The sequence below is a fragment of the Branchiostoma belcheri genome, unplaced genomic scaffold, assembly GCF_001625305.1.
Source record: "Branchiostoma belcheri isolate BF01 breed outbred unplaced genomic scaffold, Haploidv18h27 scaffold160, whole genome shotgun sequence".
In the NCBI taxonomy this organism is placed as follows: domain Eukaryota; kingdom Metazoa; phylum Chordata; class Leptocardii; order Amphioxiformes; family Branchiostomatidae; genus Branchiostoma; species Branchiostoma belcheri.
The window spans coordinates 118,335-137,549 of NW_017803047.1; the positions used below are offsets into that span (position 1 = coordinate 118,335).

General features: G+C 39.9%; 1 protein-coding gene and 1 pseudogene across 1 annotated transcript; one reads left to right on the forward strand and one right to left on the reverse strand.

The window, feature by feature from the left end:
• The first annotated feature begins 495 nt into the window (after positions 1 to 495).
• LOC109466207 lies at positions 496 to 6,665 on the forward strand (annotated as a pseudogene).
• Positions 6,666 to 9,705: 3,040 nt separating this feature from the next.
• Positions 9,706 to 11,658, reverse strand: LOC109466217 (zinc finger protein 239-like). Its single transcript, XM_019763883.1, has 2 exons — positions 11,562 to 11,658; positions 9,706 to 11,037 (listed from the first exon to the last, which is right to left on the reverse strand). Exon 2 carries the CDS (start codon positions 11,029 to 11,031, stop codon positions 10,156 to 10,158), a length of 876 nt encoding a protein of 291 aa, XP_019619442.1. The 5' UTR covers positions 11,032 to 11,037; positions 11,562 to 11,658; the 3' UTR covers positions 9,706 to 10,155.
• Positions 11,659 to 19,215: the final 7,557 nt, after the last annotated feature.

Below are 19,215 nucleotides of genomic sequence, written 5' to 3' on the forward strand. Positions count from 1 at the left end.
ATCCAAGATGGCGGACCATATCATTAGAACAGGTATATACAGGTTATTTTCATTAAAATTTCATCAATACTTCCATTTCTTTTTCAAAAAAAGGTTTAAATGAAGGTCTTTAGTATGTTTACGATGTATTTTAGGCTTTATCATGAAAAAAAAAACTATTTTTGAAAATTCAAGATTGATGATCCAAGATGGCGGATCTTAAATATGCATGGCGTCATTTTATGACGTCACCGGTGTTGCTATGGGCAACATAAGACTTAGTACACCATAATATTCTGTCATAAACACTTTTGGTACAGTTATGTTGAATACCATTTAGTTTTCAGGGAAACACCTATTTAGACGTTTTTGGCCAATAAAATCACATTAATGACGTCATTCTTCCAAAATAGAGCAAATGTAGCCCTACTTTGTCAGACAAATTAAGGTATTATTCATGGGTTTTACAGCTAGTTATACATTGTGCAACGATACAGTCTGCACATTACGATCGAAATGAGCGGGCAGGGAAAGGCTGTCCGGCCGCCTGTCTCCGGCCCCGACAGCCGCCAAACCAGCCAGTCGCCGTCCCAACCGTGTCCCGTCCAGCAGAGTGGTTCACGCGGGCGTGTCCGCCACGGAAACGGCGCTTCTGATCATGACAAGCAGCGGGAAGACCAGGACACGTCTTCACACACATACGAAGATGTCGATGGCGTGAAACGTCACGCAACGTCTGCAGGTAAAGAACCCGTCTTCACGGCGGTCTGTCACTACGGTATTCTTTCCCATTGCTAAGGGGGTTCGAAAACGTATCGGGTTACAAGACGCAAGTTTGGCCTGTTTTGGACTGCCCGTAAAACACTTGAAAATAAGCAAATAGTATTGAAGGATAAATTCCGTCAAAATAAAATGAAACTGTCGTCTTTACGTAGGTTTAGTGTTAGTTGTTTACGTTAAATTACTAATTTTTTAAAAAATCTCTTTCCGAAAGACGATTTGTTTTGGGATTTGGAGCGCCTGTCCGAGACAGTCCGAGTCATGTTTTTAGGCAAACTCCATTTAGGATTGGCTACGTATATTACCCAAAATCCCCGATTTTTATATTTTTCGACGACTAGTAATAAGATCAAAAATCGTGTCTTAGGACTATTTTAATTTCTGATTTTAAGTATGTTTTTGTCGACGTAAATGTGAAAAAACGGCATTATTTTTTGACATTTTTCGCACTCGATTGCTCATAATTCAAAATCAAGGTCATTTTCCAAAAATGCCTAAGACACGATTCTGGACAAACCCATTACGGTCATTTTGAGCCATTAATGAGATATGTTGGACTCTTCATGCTTCCAATCTTTAAAGAGTTTTGCACGCATGTCATACGGCATGAATATGAGCAGTGTTTATATAGGCTGGCGAGTACAAGCATTGCGATCTTCAAGGTCACCCACGATAACGGCAGTAGCTTCGTTTCATGTTCCAGCCCACTACAAAATAATGAAGGCAGACGTGTAGTTGTCCAGGAAATGGTTTATATTTGTTAAAGGTGGATTTTTTTCTGTTAGGAGGTACACATGTAAAAAGGCGCCGGAAGACCCAGGTTTACTGTAAATGACCGCGAGTGACCCCATTTCGAACACCGTTCTATTCGAATTACGTCATATCGAACATGGTTCGGGTTTTACTGCAGGTGGGGAGATCTGGGCCCAATTTTGACCACCGTGCTCTGGATTTTTGGTACAATCAGGAAAAAAGAGAAAGAGTATATGATCACTTACTGACTATTGCATACTTTGCTGTATGGGTGTATTTGATAACAACAAGAAATCCCTTTAATCTTTATACGGTATGGGTCAAGGCCCTTGTGTGCCCAGAACTGTGCCCGGTCAGGCACTGTTCGGGACAGACCCCGCGTGTCCCAGAATGTAGATTTGCCCCAGGCACGGTTTGGGACACACGCCGTTCAGAGAACTCATGCTTTCGTCAGTGGGATATTGCTTTGGAGGGTAAGGTGATAAATTAGATGTTTAAAGATCCATTTACAGATTTTCGAGGTATCCTGTTCGAAAGAAAAGCGACGAACACAAAAGGTCCACTGCAGTGACGTAGGGAACGCTATGAGGTCCAGATTTTTAATTTTGTCTTCCCAACGGTGACCTGCCTACCAAAAATCATGAACATCGAACCATGCCTTCAGGAGTTATGCCGCCTAGTTAGCCTCTACCAGGCACCGCGGATCGCCCGTGGCTCGCAAATTGGAGCTTCTATGGCCCTGGATCTTTTCTGGTATACTATCCCTTTATTTCGGCCAATTTCTACTATTTTTTCAGCGATCCGCGGTGCCTGGTAGAGGCTATCCCACACCATGTATAGCGAGGCGATTTCATAGCCGTCTAGACGAAGGCAACTATTTGACGATTAGGCGAAGACAAACACCTTATATTCCTGTATGAATTTTTCTCTTTCTGTCAGGTGCCACACCCATGCGGCAGCCTGAGCCTTATTGGCAATCACGTGCGGACGCCGCTGCAAAAATACCCAACCCTATGTATCCTTCCAATGCAGGTAAATCAGCTACAGAGGTTATAATTTCTATATCGTTTTTTTTTACTAGTAGTGTTGATTTTCCACAGATGAATTTTATTCATTTGTCTCAGGCACCACAACCATGCTGCAGCCTCAGTCAAAGCGATCACGTGGTGACGCCGCTGCCAAAATGCCCAACCCTATATACGACTCCAATGCAGGTAAACTGATGATGGTATTTGCTTCATTTTTGCATCTTCTACCTTCTATTAAACGCCTCAAATTATCCACGGATGGTCTCATTTAAATTTCAGCTGTTTTTTTTCTATTCTTTAGGCGCCACACGTATGCGGCAGCCCCTGCCGTATCGGCGATCACTTTGGAACGCCGCTGCGAAAATGTTCAACCCTATGTACGCCTTTAGCTCAGGTAAATCGTTTATATTCCCTATCTTGTTAGTTTTGTATGTTTAAGGCCCAATATTTTTCACAAGTGACTTTATAACATCTTTGTTTTTTTCGCCCAGCCGACTCACCCTTGGACCAACCCAAGACTGATTACCAGGCACTTCCGAAGGACGATGAAAACAAACCCGAAGCCACGTACGCCACCATACCAGGTAAAACGTTTGAAGTTTCTTTCATTTCTTGTATCGCGTTTTTGTTATTGCTTTGTTATTGCAACCTCACTAAAGCTGAGTGATTATTTTAAGTAGTTACCGTGATTGGCATGTGATACATTTCGCGCACTTGAGTAGGTTTTTGTTGAGAACGATCTAAAAAGGTTTGTTAAGATATTTTCACAGTAAGGCCATTTTGATTTGATTATATGGATGACATCCTCAGGGAGCCCCAAAACTGATGCGCGCGTGCGAATAAAAAAAAGTTTTGCAAAAAAAAAGTTCTTTTCATTATGAAATCTACGTGGTCATGAGGGTTGAGCAAATGGCACAGAATATGGTTTGGCGAATAATCTAGTCTTCAAGTTCATTTCTTTACAATTTCGTCTTTTTTCGTTTGATTTTGGCATTCTACGACATTGGTATAGTTTTTATTAATTTTTTTTTGTAACTTATGGTATATTTTTGCTCATTTTGCAACTGTTTTGTACGAATTACAGTATGGTGGAAAACTTTTTTTTTTTTGGAAACGGCCGAAAATTCATGCGCGCGCGGATGTCATCCATATAATCAAATCAACATGGCCTAATGTATCAAAAACATTTTTTTCTTCCAGACGACCCACCCATGGACCGACCTCAGACTGATAACCAGGTACATACGAATGACGATGAAAACACACCCGAGAACGTCTACATACCAGGTAAACGTTTTCAGTTTCTCTCTATTCTTGCATTGTGTTTTCTTTTCATTGCGTTGTGATTGTAATCTCATTAAAGTTGAGGGTTTATCTTAAGCAGTTACCTTGATTGGTATGTAATAGCATTCGCGTACTTTGGTAGGCTTTTGTTGAGAACTTTATTAAATATATATTCTTTATAAAATAGGTTGTCGAGAATACGCCACATTTTCGTGATGTACCAATTCAAAAGTATTATTAAGCAAGAAAGAAACCACTGTAAACATGCAGATCCGAGTAACTTTTTCTTTCCCTTTTAATGCTAAAGTCACATTTCCAAACCAGGGCCCGGCCGGGCAGTTTCAATCAATAAAAATCATACCAAAAATATTCGCAAATTGTTACGATAAATCGTTTATAGCCAGTTTTTGTTTGTTTCGTATGTTAAAGGCCCATTTTGTTTTTACAAATGACTGTATTACATTTTACAGCCGAACCGCCCATGAACAAACCCCAGACTGATTACCAGGCACGTGCGAACGGCGATGAAAACACACCTGACGCCGTGCAAGCCTCAAAACCAGGTAAAACGTTTATACTTTGCGAAAGTAATCAAATAATTTAATTCCATTGCTTTCCTTAATGGAACTTTAATACATATAGCATATGTAATGTATGGCGTGTGGAACATTAACAGGCACTAATGATGAAACTAAGCGTCTGATTTGCACAATCAATACGATAATGTTTTTCCAAGTGGTGAATTATTTCATACTCATGCCTCGTTCATTTATTTGAACTGAGCATCACCATGCGCAAATGTTGATGTAAAAATTACCTGAGCGGAGGATGTTTTTCCTGCCAGATCCGGGTGGAGCAAGCCGCCACTGAAGTGTCTGTAGCTTCCTCCGCGCCCGCCGCACCTGCCTGGCCGCCGGCATCGCCGTGCTGCTGAGCCTAGGCGCCGTGGGATTCGCCCCTCCGACGTTCAGCAACAAACAGGTAACAGTCTTGTACCTAAACCTGTTTTTCTGTATCTTATTTGTTTTTTTTTAGCAGGATGCAAGAAACAGTTTTCTGCAGTTTTTCTCCAAGTTTGATTCTTACGTTCGGTAATCTGACGTGGGTAAATACGCTTGTAGGAAATATCTCAACTGTCGACAACTGTGAAGCGCGACCAAAACGACTTGCGCCAACTGTTCGCCACTGTTGACGCCTTGAAGCGCGACCAAAACGCCTTGAAGTGCGACCAAGGCGACATGCGCCGACTCTCTGCCGCTGTTGACGCCTTGACACGCGACCTGGACAACGAGCAAAACCGAACCGACGCCTTGAAGCGCGACTTAAACGCCTCGAAGTGCGACCAAGGCGACATACGCCGACTGCCTGCCGCTGTTGACGCCTTGACACGCGACTTGGACAACGATCGCAGCCGAACCGACGCCTTGGTGAAGCGTCTTAACGACATTGAAAAGACTTTACGTAGCTGTTATGTTTGCTCTTGATCTTGGTCAGTTTGCCAACATCTTCCAACATCGTTTGTTTACAAGCATGTTATGCGTGTGTGTGTGGGGGGGGTCGCCTCTAGAAAACAGGGTTTATCTGTGTCATATTGAATATTTGTTATTAAATACAGCCCTGAGAGTATATAATTATTATTTATATTAATTGCTGATAAAGGATATATTGGGTGTATGTTATGATTTCTAACATGACCCATCCTTGGCCTGATGCTGATACAAAACTTGTTTCCCAGCATCTTGTCCTGAAGGTTACACAATGTGGCGTGAAATCTGCTACAAGGCCTTCGACACACGCAAGAACTTCAGCGAAGCGGCCGCGGCCTGTCGTGCAGACGGCGGTACCCTCGCCATGCCCCGAGACGCGGACACCAACGCCTTCCTCATCTCCCTGTACAAGTCCGTGAGCAACGATTGGCCCCTCTGGTTCGGTCCGCACGATCAGCGCAAAGACGGAATGTTTGAGTGGATGGACGGGTCTGCACTTGGGTCGTACAGCCCCTGGGCTCCGGGACAACCGGACAGCTATGAGGGCGACGAAGATTGCACCATGTATTCTCCATCCCTTAAAGACAAGTGGAACGACGTGACCTGCCACATTCGGATTAACTTCATATGCCAGGCTATTCCAGGTACTAACTGTATCCGCACTGTTTCCTTAAACCCTTCCATACAGCTACAAACTCTCAGACCTAGAACTGTTCGATTTACTAAGAGCTCGATCTACTTTATGACAAAGTTATTGAACAATGTGAAAGTTTAAATATACCGGATGTTATAACGGCTGAACTGTTTTTATAGTACTGTTGAAATCGTATTTCATATGTATATACAGTATTTGTAAGGCTGAATTGATTTTGAATTGTACGAAGTCGTCAATTCAGCCATTTTGGCTGCCACAGACCTTTGTTTGTTTATGTGTTTATGTAAATAAACCAGTCATCATCATCATCAGTAATTTATAAACACAGCACAGCTTAAAACCCTTGTCCTGCTGACATTCCTGGCACAATATTTTTCAATAATTTCATGTCTTAATTAGATCATAGACCCCCGATTTTTTTGCCCTGTAGTGGCATAGTTACTTCTGCATTCGTTGCGTTTCGCTGCGGTGTGATGCGTTGCACGAGAAATACCCCCAAATCGTACCCATACAGGGTGCTATATAGATGGTACTGTATGTGCAGAAAAATATATGTTGCGCTCAGCAGGACAAGGGTTAAGTACCCATCAGAATAAGCGGCAGATCATCATCGCTCCTGTAACAAACCAAGTCTTTGCTAAATCATTCCACAGCTCATCCCTGATAATTCTGACCTTTTTTTTTTCAGAACGTCCATAGGCGACGAGCGGGAGTTCCATCACTGCCATGGAAGTAGACGCTGTGCCAATAGAACATTCATATTTTATTGCTTTTATGACTTTTACCATTATTGTTGCTTATTGAAAGAATCAAATCAAGTTTACTTGTTGGTAAAAATTGACAACACTCGAATCAAGTGAATTTGGGAGACAAGTTAAGCAAGTCTTCAGAAATGGTCTGTCACAACAGTAGACGATGTGCCAATAAAACATTTGGAGTTTTATTACTTGTTATTACTTATTTAGACAAGGCACACAATGTCCTTCTGATGGCAGAATCATATCAAGTTTACTTGATAAAAATGAGGGCAACATTCAGATGTAAGTTTTCCTGAATATTTCGAAAGTAGCAGGTTTAGGAATGGTGATTCTGTGGTAGAAGTTGACAGCTTACCAATATAACATGCACAGTTTTATTACTTATTATTACTTCTTTAAACAAGGTATGCAATGTTCTTCTGATGGCCGAATCATATCACATTTACTTGGAAAAAAAACTAGCAACACTCGAATTGAGTGAAATTTGGGAAGACAACACCTGGAACAAGTAAAAAAAAATGATGGTTCTGTCATGGAAGGAAAGGCTTACGGTGCCAATATAACGTGTTATTAGTAAGAAGCATCTAAGTCTAGGATTGAAGCACCAGCATGTAAAAGAACTTCATTGTAAATCAATGACGTTAGAAGATTTGTAAATGTCATGTTATATGGATATTTGACGGAGCTATTGAAGAATCTGTGACATATGAACATGCCTGTAACGATGTAACAGTTTAATAGCACTGTAAAAATCAAGACTGTAACAATGTAACAGTTTAATACCGCTGTAACAATCAAGACTGTAACAATGTAACAGTTTAATACCGCTGTAACACTCAAGACTGAAACAATATAGCAGTTTATTACCACTGAAACAATCAAGCCTGTAACGATGTAACAGTTAATACCGCTGTAACAATCAAGACTGTAACAATGTAACAGTTTAAAACCGCTGTAACACTCAAGACTGAAACAATATAGCAGTTTATTACCACTGTAACAATCAAGTCTGTAACGATGTAACAGTTTAATACCACTGTAAAAATCAAGCCTGTAACAATGTAACAGTTTAATACCGCTGTAACACTCAAGACTGTAACAATGTAACAGTTTGTTACCACTGTTAAATCTGCTGTCCGTAATTGAGACTATTAAGATTGGTGATTGCTACAATAAAAAAGAACTATTATGGTTCAATGCGCCTCTGTAGTTTTTGAACTGTGTTTTAGTGAGACAGGATGTTTGTGTGTCAGATGATGCCTGTGTGTTAGTGAGACAGGATGTTTGTGTGTCCTCTCCACGCAGATATTATTGTAGCCCTGAATGAATAATGAAAAATAATGAAATGGAAAAAAAGGAACTAAATTTTTTTATAGGTTTAATACCGGTATGTTATTTTTAGTAAATGTTTACACACACACACACACACACACACACACACACACACACACACACACACACACACACACACACACACAGAGGTTGTTACTCATTACTCAACGAGGTAAACACAAATACACACACACACATCCACACACACATTGCACTCACGCACATAATGCACACAGACACACACATACACACAGACTCACACACACAGACTCACACACACACACACACATTGCATACATTGTATACACGCACATTACGCACACTTACACACACATTACGCACATACACACACATCAAGCACACATAATATGTTGAAGGAAGGGGTTTAGGGTTAGGATTAAGGGGTTTAGGGTTAGGATGAGACACAGTTCCAATAACGTAAATTTGCCCCTGGCACTTGGTTCTGGTACGACTCGGGATCGAACCTGGGTCTCCCGGTTCACAGTCCAATGATCTACCACTACGCCACCCGACGTACTACGTATAGTAGTGCTGTATCACTCTCTCTCACTCTCCCATAGCTTAGTCAGTACTGTATACACTACTTACACACTACACAGTATCCAGTATTTGATATACTACTTAATATAATTGATATCTAAATGTCAGAAAAATAATACATTGTAAAATCATTGTTGTGGTACTTTTTTTTCTTTAGAAGTTAAACATGATTAGATCTTGCTTCAACATTCTACTTATATTGTCTTACATGGTGCAGCCAAAAAAAATTGTGCACCCAATGTTTAAGGAAGCCAGTGCACCTATTCCCAAAAATTAATTTCGAGCCCTGACACACGTGCATGGAGGATAGTTCTGAACCCTGTCGGTATAGAATGGTTTATTGTTATTATGCGATGCAAACTCATCGCAGCTTATTAGCTGACTTGCAAGTTCACATGTACATAAAAGTTTGCAAACGGCGAACAGGTGACAATACATATTTAAAAGATGCAATACATATTTAAAAGACGCAGTGCATATTTAAAAATATACAATTACATATTTAACAGATACCAATTAATCATCAAAGATACCAATTAATAATCTAAATGCCTCAATTATCTAAATGTCATCGTATGTTTGTTGACATCAATGCAGAATGTGTGGTTGCACTTTCAATTCAAAGAGATTTCAATGCAGCAGGAAAGTTACACTGGTCACATTTGAAGGGTTTCTCCTACAGGGCTTGAAATACTGGGTGCATGTGCACCTTAGTGTACCTAAATCTGGATCTGTGCACCCATTTTTTTTTCCTGTGGGTGCACCAGTGCATCCAAAATTTTTGTAGGTTTATGTATATCAAGGTGTATAGTTGTAAACATGCAGCATACGTTTAACATCTAAGTGTCAGAAAATAATAGAATTATTCATGATTCTTGTACTACTTTTCTTTAGAAATGAAACATTTTTTTTTAATATTGTGCACCCAATTTTTTTTGTGCACACATTTTTTTTAGGTTGGGTGCACCAGTGCACCTATTGCCAAAAATTAATTCCGAGCCCTGTCCTATTCGATCGTGTGTTGTGGCAATATGTGTGATTAGGATACACCTGTCAGCAGTCCTGTACCCACTGTCCGCACATGTAGGATTTGTCTTCAGTGTGTCTAGCCTTATGTCGGTTCAAACTACATTTCTGAGAAGCAAAAAAGTTACACTGGTCACATTTGTATGGTTTCTCACCCGTATGTCTTCTCATATGCACGGTTAGCCGATTCTTGTCAGCCGCCCTGTATCCACACTCCTCACACATGTAGGGTTTGTCTCCTCCGGTATGTTTAGTCATGTGACGGACTAAAGCACATTTCTGTGTAGCAGAATAGTCACACTGGTCACATTTGTAGGGTTTTTCACCAGTGTGTGTTCTCATGTGTACAGTTAGATGAGACCTGTTGACCGCCCTGTGCCCGCACTCCCCGCACATGTAGGGTTTGTCGTGGTGGGCCATATGGTGGGTCAAATCACGCTTCTGATTGCCACAAAAGTTGCACTGGTCACACTTGTACGGTCCCTTAACTGTATGTTTTCTCATATGTACAGTTAGGTAAGACTGGTAAACCGTTTGGAATCCACACTCTCCACACATGTAGGGTTTTCCCCGGTGTGTTTAGTCATATGTTTGTCTAAATTGCTTTTCCGTGTGGCAGAATAGTCGCACTGGTCACACTTATAAGGTTTCTCATCTGTGTGTTTTTTCAAATGTACTGATAGGCTACGCCTGTAAGCTGCCCTGTATCCACACTCCCCACACATGAATGGTTTTTCTCCGGTGTGTTTAGACATGTGTTTCTCGAGATCACTTTTCTGTGCAGCAGAATAGTCACACTGGTCACATTTGTAGGGTTTCCGACCTGTATGCTTTCTCATATGACGTGATAGGGTAGACCTGTCAGCCGTCCTGTATCCACACTCCCCGCACATGTAGGGTTTGTCTCCGGTGTGTTTAGCCATGTGTACGTCTAAAGTCCCTTTCTGTGCCGCAGCATAGTCACACTGGCCACACTTGTAGGGTTTCTCTCCTGTATGTCTTCTCATGTGTACAGCTAGGTTAGAAGTGTCAGCCGTCCTGTATTTACACTCCCCGCACATGTAGGGTTTAACTCCGGTGTGTTTAGCCATGTGTATGTCTAAATTGATTTTATGTGCAGTAGAATAGTCACAGAGGTCACATTTGTAACGTTTGTCCACAGTACCTTTCACCATAGGCCCGTCCGTCTGCTCTGTTTGACTCTGTACGGGAGGATAGACAGAGTTTACCCAGTTAACCCCGTGCGTTTCCTCCGATAGAATGTCCTTTTCCTTGTCCTGCTGTCCTCCCGTGTCTGTTGTCGAGTCCTCGCTGCTGCTTGTCTCGTTCCCAGGGTGCACAGTTGGCAGCTTGTCCAAAGGAATCTCACTGCTTCTCCGGTCCATCATAATTTTCTGGAAGCAAGGATAAAATCTCTCAAATTGAAGCGTCGACAACGTTTACATATGTAACAGCGAGTATATAGGCGTCACTAACTACCCGCCCAAGGGATCCTGGATCTTTTGGGTGAATCGGTGTGTGCACTGGTTGTGAGCTGACACGCCGCGCGAGCGGCGCGGGTTCGATTCCCGGGGGTCAGAGTCAACCTTCGAGTTACTACTTTCTCTGTGTTACATTGGTGTCAGAAGTGGGATACGAACCCACGCCAAAAATGAAGCATAGGGAATTGAAACATAATAAATATGTCCATACTATTTATATCGACATTCTAATGTACTAGTATTCCTGCGATCCTCCATGACCAGTATATTTGGAAAGACATGTATCCATTCACTTTGTAAATTGGAGTATCAGGTGTCCTATCTAGGTCGATCTGCCCCCCTCCCCATGTATACCTTAGATAATTCACGCATCACGATTTGAATTATCTGCTGCGGTACCGCGACACAGGGAATATAGAAGGTCAACAAGGTCTTACCTGTATGTCAAAACTGCCAAACGTAGGTTTAGAGTAGAAGTAAGTTGGAAATCGCCTCAGATTGCAGATTGGAGAGAAAGACACCCTCGCACGTCTCAAAATGGCGCACAGGCTAGGTCGCAGGTCAAACTAATTAAGGGGTAAAGGTCAAAATTGAGATACCTGATTACCCAGATCTGTGATTTTGCCGTTATGGACATCTTGCATGATATATTGCTCTTTTGTTTGCTCTAACAGTTTGAACAACTGTTTATTCTGCATCTACTACAATTGAAGTCTTTAGAGAGTCGAAGAAAAAGACGTAAAATGAAGAATATATTATTTGCAAAGTGGCTGTTGTGATGATGAAGAATATTACATGATATGTGGATAATATTTCACAACATGAGCTAATTGATAACAAAGTCCAAGCAGTTTGAAAAGGTTTCAGTATAATATCTAAACCTAAGGAATTTTATGACTTTTTTTTTTCGTTTGAGTATTAGTATTATGATGATTAGTGCTAGGGTATCAATATTCCTTCTTCGCGTACTTAATGTAACATAAGTATTCCAGTTCCCTATCCACAGAATAGAAGTAATGCACAACCTTGTGAATAAAACAAAATGTGGATAAAATAAATAAACATTACCAACTCAAGTGTCATATTCTTATCATTTGTCTACCATGACATAAAAAACTTGAACATTAACAAACAGAACATCCTGGAGGGACATGGCTACAGCCGCTATGCATCTACTCTGATGCCTGCGGCTTGATTGATTGATTAACAAACATATCCGCCATTTTGACAAACAAGTTACATTTGACGGTTTTCAAGCGTACGCTTCTTTTTCGTGGTTAGGTCGGAAAGACCGGTTCCACCATCCCCAGAAATATAAGCTTTGTTATGTTTTGCTGTTTATTATCCATGCAAATATCTAGTCATATATGTTTCATTTATAACATTTTTCACCTGTACTTTCCACTAAAAGTCAGACGGTTTCTAACTGGTTTTACAGTTTTCTTGCATGGTTCTTTCTATACGGGACAGATGAGATATGTTTGCCATCCGCAATACACTCACATACTGAGTTTCTCAGCAGTGTGTTTAGCCTTGTGTTTGTCTAAATGCCCTCTTCGTGCAGCTGGAAAGTCACACAGGTCACATCTGTAGTTTTTTTCTCCTATATGTATTTTCATATGCATTTCAACTGTGAACTGATCGTCCGACAGGATGTAAAGGACTATGATGATGTATTTACATATATTTGGATAGGCTATACCTTGCGACTGTCCTGTATCCCTACTTACACATGTGGGGTTTGTCCCTACAGGGTATCACGAAAACACGGCCTCTGGCAAGTTGTTGACAACCTGTAAATAAAGGTGACTACTTGGTTATATAAACAATTAATTTAGGTTTTGAAGTGTCATTTTGCGCACTGCAGTACACCTGTAGTAAGGGACATACTTGTAAATTTGCCCATGTAACACCTGGTAGTTACCTTCTAGGGTTAAAAAATGTCGCTCAAGCCAAGGACATTATCCTTGCTCAAGCAGTGTAGCAAGTGTGGTGACCTGCTCCTGGGTACAGCCGTTGTTGACGGTTCTCGGTACGATACTGTAACCTTGCTGCCCCCGGCAGGAGGTTGTTAAGAGTGACGCCGTGTTTTGTTCCCTGCTGCGCTACGGGATATCATAATAACTCGGGAGGGTCAAAGGGCTTGCTACCTGTAGTCAGCCTTTGTTTACTCCGGGCCTTATTCGTCTCTATTCGCTAGTCGTTACACCCATGCACAATGCTACACCTCTCGAGCCCCACAGAAGTATTTCTGTTGTGAGTGCGGCTATCAACTCATTGGCAAATATAGTGGCAGCTATCTTTGAGTAATTTCACGGTTTTAGGTACATTTCAGGTACGCGAGGAAACATCGCGTACCTGAAATATGATAAACTCGTTGTACACCCACCTGGGGAGGGAGGAACAGATCGCAGACGCACTAGAGCCGACTCCAGACACTGAAGACACGATTGGAAATTCCTGAACTGTTCCTGAGCTGAGTCAAATAACCCTTGAACACCCACCATGAACTAAAAACCCCCACAACCCAGCACCCTGATATTTAACCCTTTTTGTGATAGTAAACAAGATCTAAGTCACTTATTTGTGGATTGTAGTTATGTTACTAAATTTTGGAATGACTTTCGCCTATGGTGGCTCGACACTTTTTCTGAACATATCGCACTAACAAAAATTGTTATATTGTATGGTATAATTGAAAAGATGGAAAAAAAATATATACCTGAACCACTGTTTACTTTCTGCAAAATATGACATCTATAAGAGTACAGCATTAAATAAGAAACCTTATTTCTGTAATGCATTATTTTCATGATTTTCGAGACAAACATTCTTCGTAAAATGTCACATCACAAATATGTATACTGTGTATTAGTATATTTGTATTATGAGGGGCTTGTCACACTGTTTTTTGCTGTATGTACATCTCTTTGATAAACGAATAAAAAAAAATTAACCCTTCTGAACTAAATGATTTAGACAATGAGTCACAAATTTCCCCACTGGATCCTGATACAAACTTTCTTAATGACTTTTACACTTCTATAAATACAACTTCCCAATATTATACTGCTGAATCCTTTAATAAATCTTGTAACTGTTATATAACATCTTTGTTCCACTTAAATGTACGAAGCCTTCCATGCCATTTTGATGAGCTCAATGAATATCTCTCCTCCCTGCACCAAAATTTTACAGTTCTTGCAATAACAGAAACATGGCTAACAGATAATATCACAGAAAATTATAGTATACCTGGTTATAATAGTATACACCACTGCAGAAAGAATAGATCTGGAGGGGGGGGGTCACTATACATAAGAAACGATCTGACCTTGAATTTGTTATCGACGACACAGGCACAAAGAGTATATTCATTGAAATCATTCCAAGTAACCCGAAGGAGAAAAAAACTATATTGAGCTGTGTGTATCGCCCACCAAATACTGACATTACAGAATTCAATGAGCGCATAAAGGAATCTATGAACAATATTGATAGGAACATTCAGAAATTTACACAATCCCTATCAGAAATAGTATGGAGCGACGTATTAAACGAAACAGACACAGAAAAAGCATATAATAAATTTTTGAAACATACGGATCGTTATACGAAAAATGTTTCCCAAAGAAAATTACAAAAATCTCCCAGCATTCTCGCAGAAAACCCTGGCTAAGCAGTGGATTGTATAAGTCAATAAAAAAGAAGAAGAATCAAGAAAAAACAAGCTCTTTACTAAATATGTCAAGAACCCGACGCCCTTATACCACAGTATCTATAAAAAATACCGGAATAAGTTGAATCATCTAAAAACTGCAAAGAAGGAATACTACCACCGAAAGTTCAATGAAGCCACCAGTAATATAAAACAAACATGGAACATGATAAATGACGTTTTAAATCGTAAGTAAAACAGCTTGTCCAAACAAAATACAAATTGGTACAAAAACTACCGAAAATAAAGATGAAATATTTAACGAATTCAATGATTTTTTCATTAATATTGGACCTACACTTGATTGTAAAATCCCTAAAGGAATACAAGACCATCTTAGCTACATCACCTTACAAGTAAATTCTAACCTATCAACTTTTATACCACCAACTGGTGCTGAAATTACAGATATTATCAAAAACTTAAAAGACTCGGCTGCTGGTCATGACGAAATAAGCCCTAAAAGTACTAAAGTTGTCACTGCCCTATGTTATTGCCCCTCTAACGCATATTCTGTCTCTATCCTTGCAAAATGGAGTTGTTCCTCACCCACTAAAAGTCGCAAAAGTGACACGTATTTTTAAAAGCAGTGATCCACTTAACGTTAATAACTATCGACCAATATCTGTCCTTCCCTGCGTATCTAAGGTCTTGGAAAAACTAGTATACAATCGTCTTCTGAAACATTTAAATCAAAATAACATCCTATATACATGTAAACACCAATATGGCTTCAGAAAGGGCTGTTCTACTTCTCTAGCACTCATACACTTAATGGAAAAATTTTCTACCGCTATAGATAACAAAGAATACACTTTAGGAATCTTTCTCAATCTATCTAAAGCCTTTGATACAGTTAATCATTCCATTCTACTCAATAAACTAAAACGATATGGTATATGTGACTCCGCAATAAAATGGTTCTCTTCTTATCTAACCAATAGACAGCAATACGTAACCCTTAATGATAATAAATCACAACTTAAAATAATAGAATGTGGTGTCCCACAGGGTTCGATACTAGGACCGCTACTTTTTTGATTTATATGAATGACCTCGAAAAAGCATCTTCAATTATATTCTTTATCCTATTTGCAGATGATTCAAATCTTTTTCTTTCAAACTTGAATTTTGATAGGCTAGTAAACCTGGCTAACGAAGAATTGAAAAAGGTTATATCGTGGTTTGAGGCAAATAAATTATCAGTCAATGTTAAGAAGACATACTACCTTATTTTCTGTAATAGAAATAAAACCTAAAACAGAAGCGCCAAAATCTTTTTAAAAAGCGTGCCCCTTTCTCAAGAGAGTCAAGCCAAATTCTTAGGTATAATCATTGATGAACGATTGACCTGGAAATCACATATAATTATGTTAGTTAAAAACAAATTCAAAAACTATCGGTATTATTGGAAAACTTAAACATCTTCTTACTCAAAAAACCATTATTACCATATACAATAGCTTAATATACCCATATCTAACCTACGGGAATATAGTCTGGGGATGCGCCTACAAAACCACACTACAGCCCCTAGTTGCACCTTTGTTTACAAAACTTAAGATTTTGAATATTCTTTATACAAACAGACTTCACCTGATGCTATTTACGTTAAAATTCCTAAACTGTTCTCTTCCAGACACATTTAATGGTCTTTTAAATCTTAATTTCCATTTTCATACTTACCAAACTTGACAAAGTGCTCATTTCCATATTCCCCTTGCAAGAACGTCAGTAGCACAATCCTCCGTAAAATACAAATGTGTCTCATTATGGAACAACCTTCAGACAAACATACGAACAATTTCCTCTTTTCTGATTTTTAAAAATACCCTAAAAGCTCATCTTATAAACCACCCCAGCCCCTTGTATTAGATTCATATCTTCAGTTATTATTATTTTTTATGTACACTATTGTTTCATTATTGTTATTGTTTATTTTGCCCATTTTTTGAATTATTTTGATAACAATTTCTTATGTATGTATGCCTTATTTCACTTCAATTATGTTTACTTTTGGTTAGTATAGAGGAGGAGGGCTTAGCATAAGCTAAATAAGCTTTTTTCCCTTCTCCTGCACCTGTTTTATTCATTATTAATCTATTATGTATAATTTTTCTATTGCTGCTGTGCAAATAATAAGCAAACAAATTATTAGAGGGCATTAATCCCCGTAAGGCCGCTGGGCCTGACCACATACCATGTAGAATCTTCAGAGATCAGTCCCATTTTACAGTTTATCTTTAACCAGTCTCTGGAGAAGGGTCAAGTCCCAGGTGATTGGAGAGGGGCCTTTGTCCATCCAATTTTCAAGAAAGGCGACAGGGGTGATCCTGCGAACTATAGACCAGTGTCATTAACTAGTGTAAGCTGCAAGCTGTTAGAACATATAATATACTCTGCAACCATGAAGCATCTGGATAGTCACAATATACTACTTCCTACTCAACACGGATTTCCAGCCAGACACTCATGCGAATCTCAACTGGTATGCACCCTTCACAATTTAACTTCCTGGTAAGACAAAGGTTTCCAAGTGGACCTTGCCATATTAGACTTCTCGAAAGCATTCGACAGTGTTCCTCATAACCGGCTAATCAGTAAACTACACTACTACGGAATAAGGGGGGACACTCTTCACCGGATCAAAACATGGCTCATAGACAGACACCAACAGGTCATGGTGGAGGGGGAGTTATCCAAACCAGTCAAAGTCAAATCAGGGGTGCCCCAGGGGACAGTACTGCGCCCGTTATTATTTTTACTTTATATTAATGATATTAACCAGAACATCACCTCAAACCTCCGACTTTTCGCAGACGACTGTCTAATATATTGACTCATTAGATCTGATCAAGACCAGTTCTGCCTCCAAGGTGATCTAGATATACTCTGCATCTGGTCTGACACATGGCAGCTCAAATTTAATGTAAAGAAATGTTGTATCCTACATGTTCACAAGTCCAAGTCAAGGTCACAATATATGTATACAATGTTAACAGAACCACTCGAAGTTTGCAGTCATCACCCATACCTGGGGATCACACTATCGCAAGACCTCAAGTGGTCTACCCACATTAACACTATCAAGGCCAAGGCCAGCAGCACTCTGGGATTTTTGAAAAGAAACATAAGGGGGGCAAGTAAACAGGTAAGGGCGAAAGCATGCACAACACTAGTAAGACCTAAATTAGAATACGCAGCAACAGTATGGGATCCCCAGAGACGCCACCATGCACAGTCCAACATGTTAAAAGAAAAACTGGAGACCATACAGAAGCGAGCAGCTAGATATGTGAGCAACGACCACAGACCACTAGTGTCACTCAACAACAAAACAACCTAGGCTGGCCGACTCTCAAAAACAGAAGAACACATGCACGACTAACATTGCTTTACAAAGCAATCAACAACCCATACATGAATACACCTCCAGAAACACCAACCCAACAAGAGGACACCACCTACGTTTCACCATTCCTTCATGCAAAACAGATGTATACAGATTTAGTTTCTTCCCACAAACAATCATTGAATGGAACTACCTACCAGCACATTTAGTCTCAGCAACAACTACAGACACCTCTAGGATGGGGTTGGTCCAATACATGGGCCTCCCCACTCCTAAGTCATTCATTACAGACACATTGCGGCCATGTACATAGAACTGTTTATTTTTGTACACCATAAGCACTTTCTTGTTTGATTTTTTTTTCCTTGAACGCAGCACCTCACCCCACCGACCATTATTACGTCACCGTTTGTTTACCGCAATGAATGCCGGTCAATCGACGTTTATATTGTACAGGGGTGCGTAGCGCGGTGTGTGTTTGTGTAGCGTTAGCCTAATATAAGGCTTTCAATACAGTACTACTTTCGTCTAATGTCACAACTAAATCACCCATGCGGCATGTAATGCTGTGTCAACACAACTACACGCAGCAAAAAATCAGACATACCTTACTTTGAAAACTTTGAAATGATCTTTATTCTTTAACTGACCGTTCTAGAATGTTCTGCCCCAGGGGTGTGCTGTACATATATTTGTTTAATAGTAGTGATTGATATTGTTTTCGTAGCAATTACATGTCAATCATTTAAAAATCTTTTTCACGGCCGCTGTAGACGTAGCCAGCAAACTGTTTGACATACTTGTAGTGGTGTAAACGTGTATACTTGTAAAGTTGATTTGTTTCAACGTAGGTGATGACTACATAGAAATGGGACTCTTTAATTGTTGTAATAGAAATTTGTCTATCAATTCGTAATATAATGTACTGCTGTAATCATTGTACTTGAATTAAAATATAAATTGATCAAGAAACATTAAAAGACATCTTGTTCCACTCTGAGCAAGGATGTTTGATTTGTTA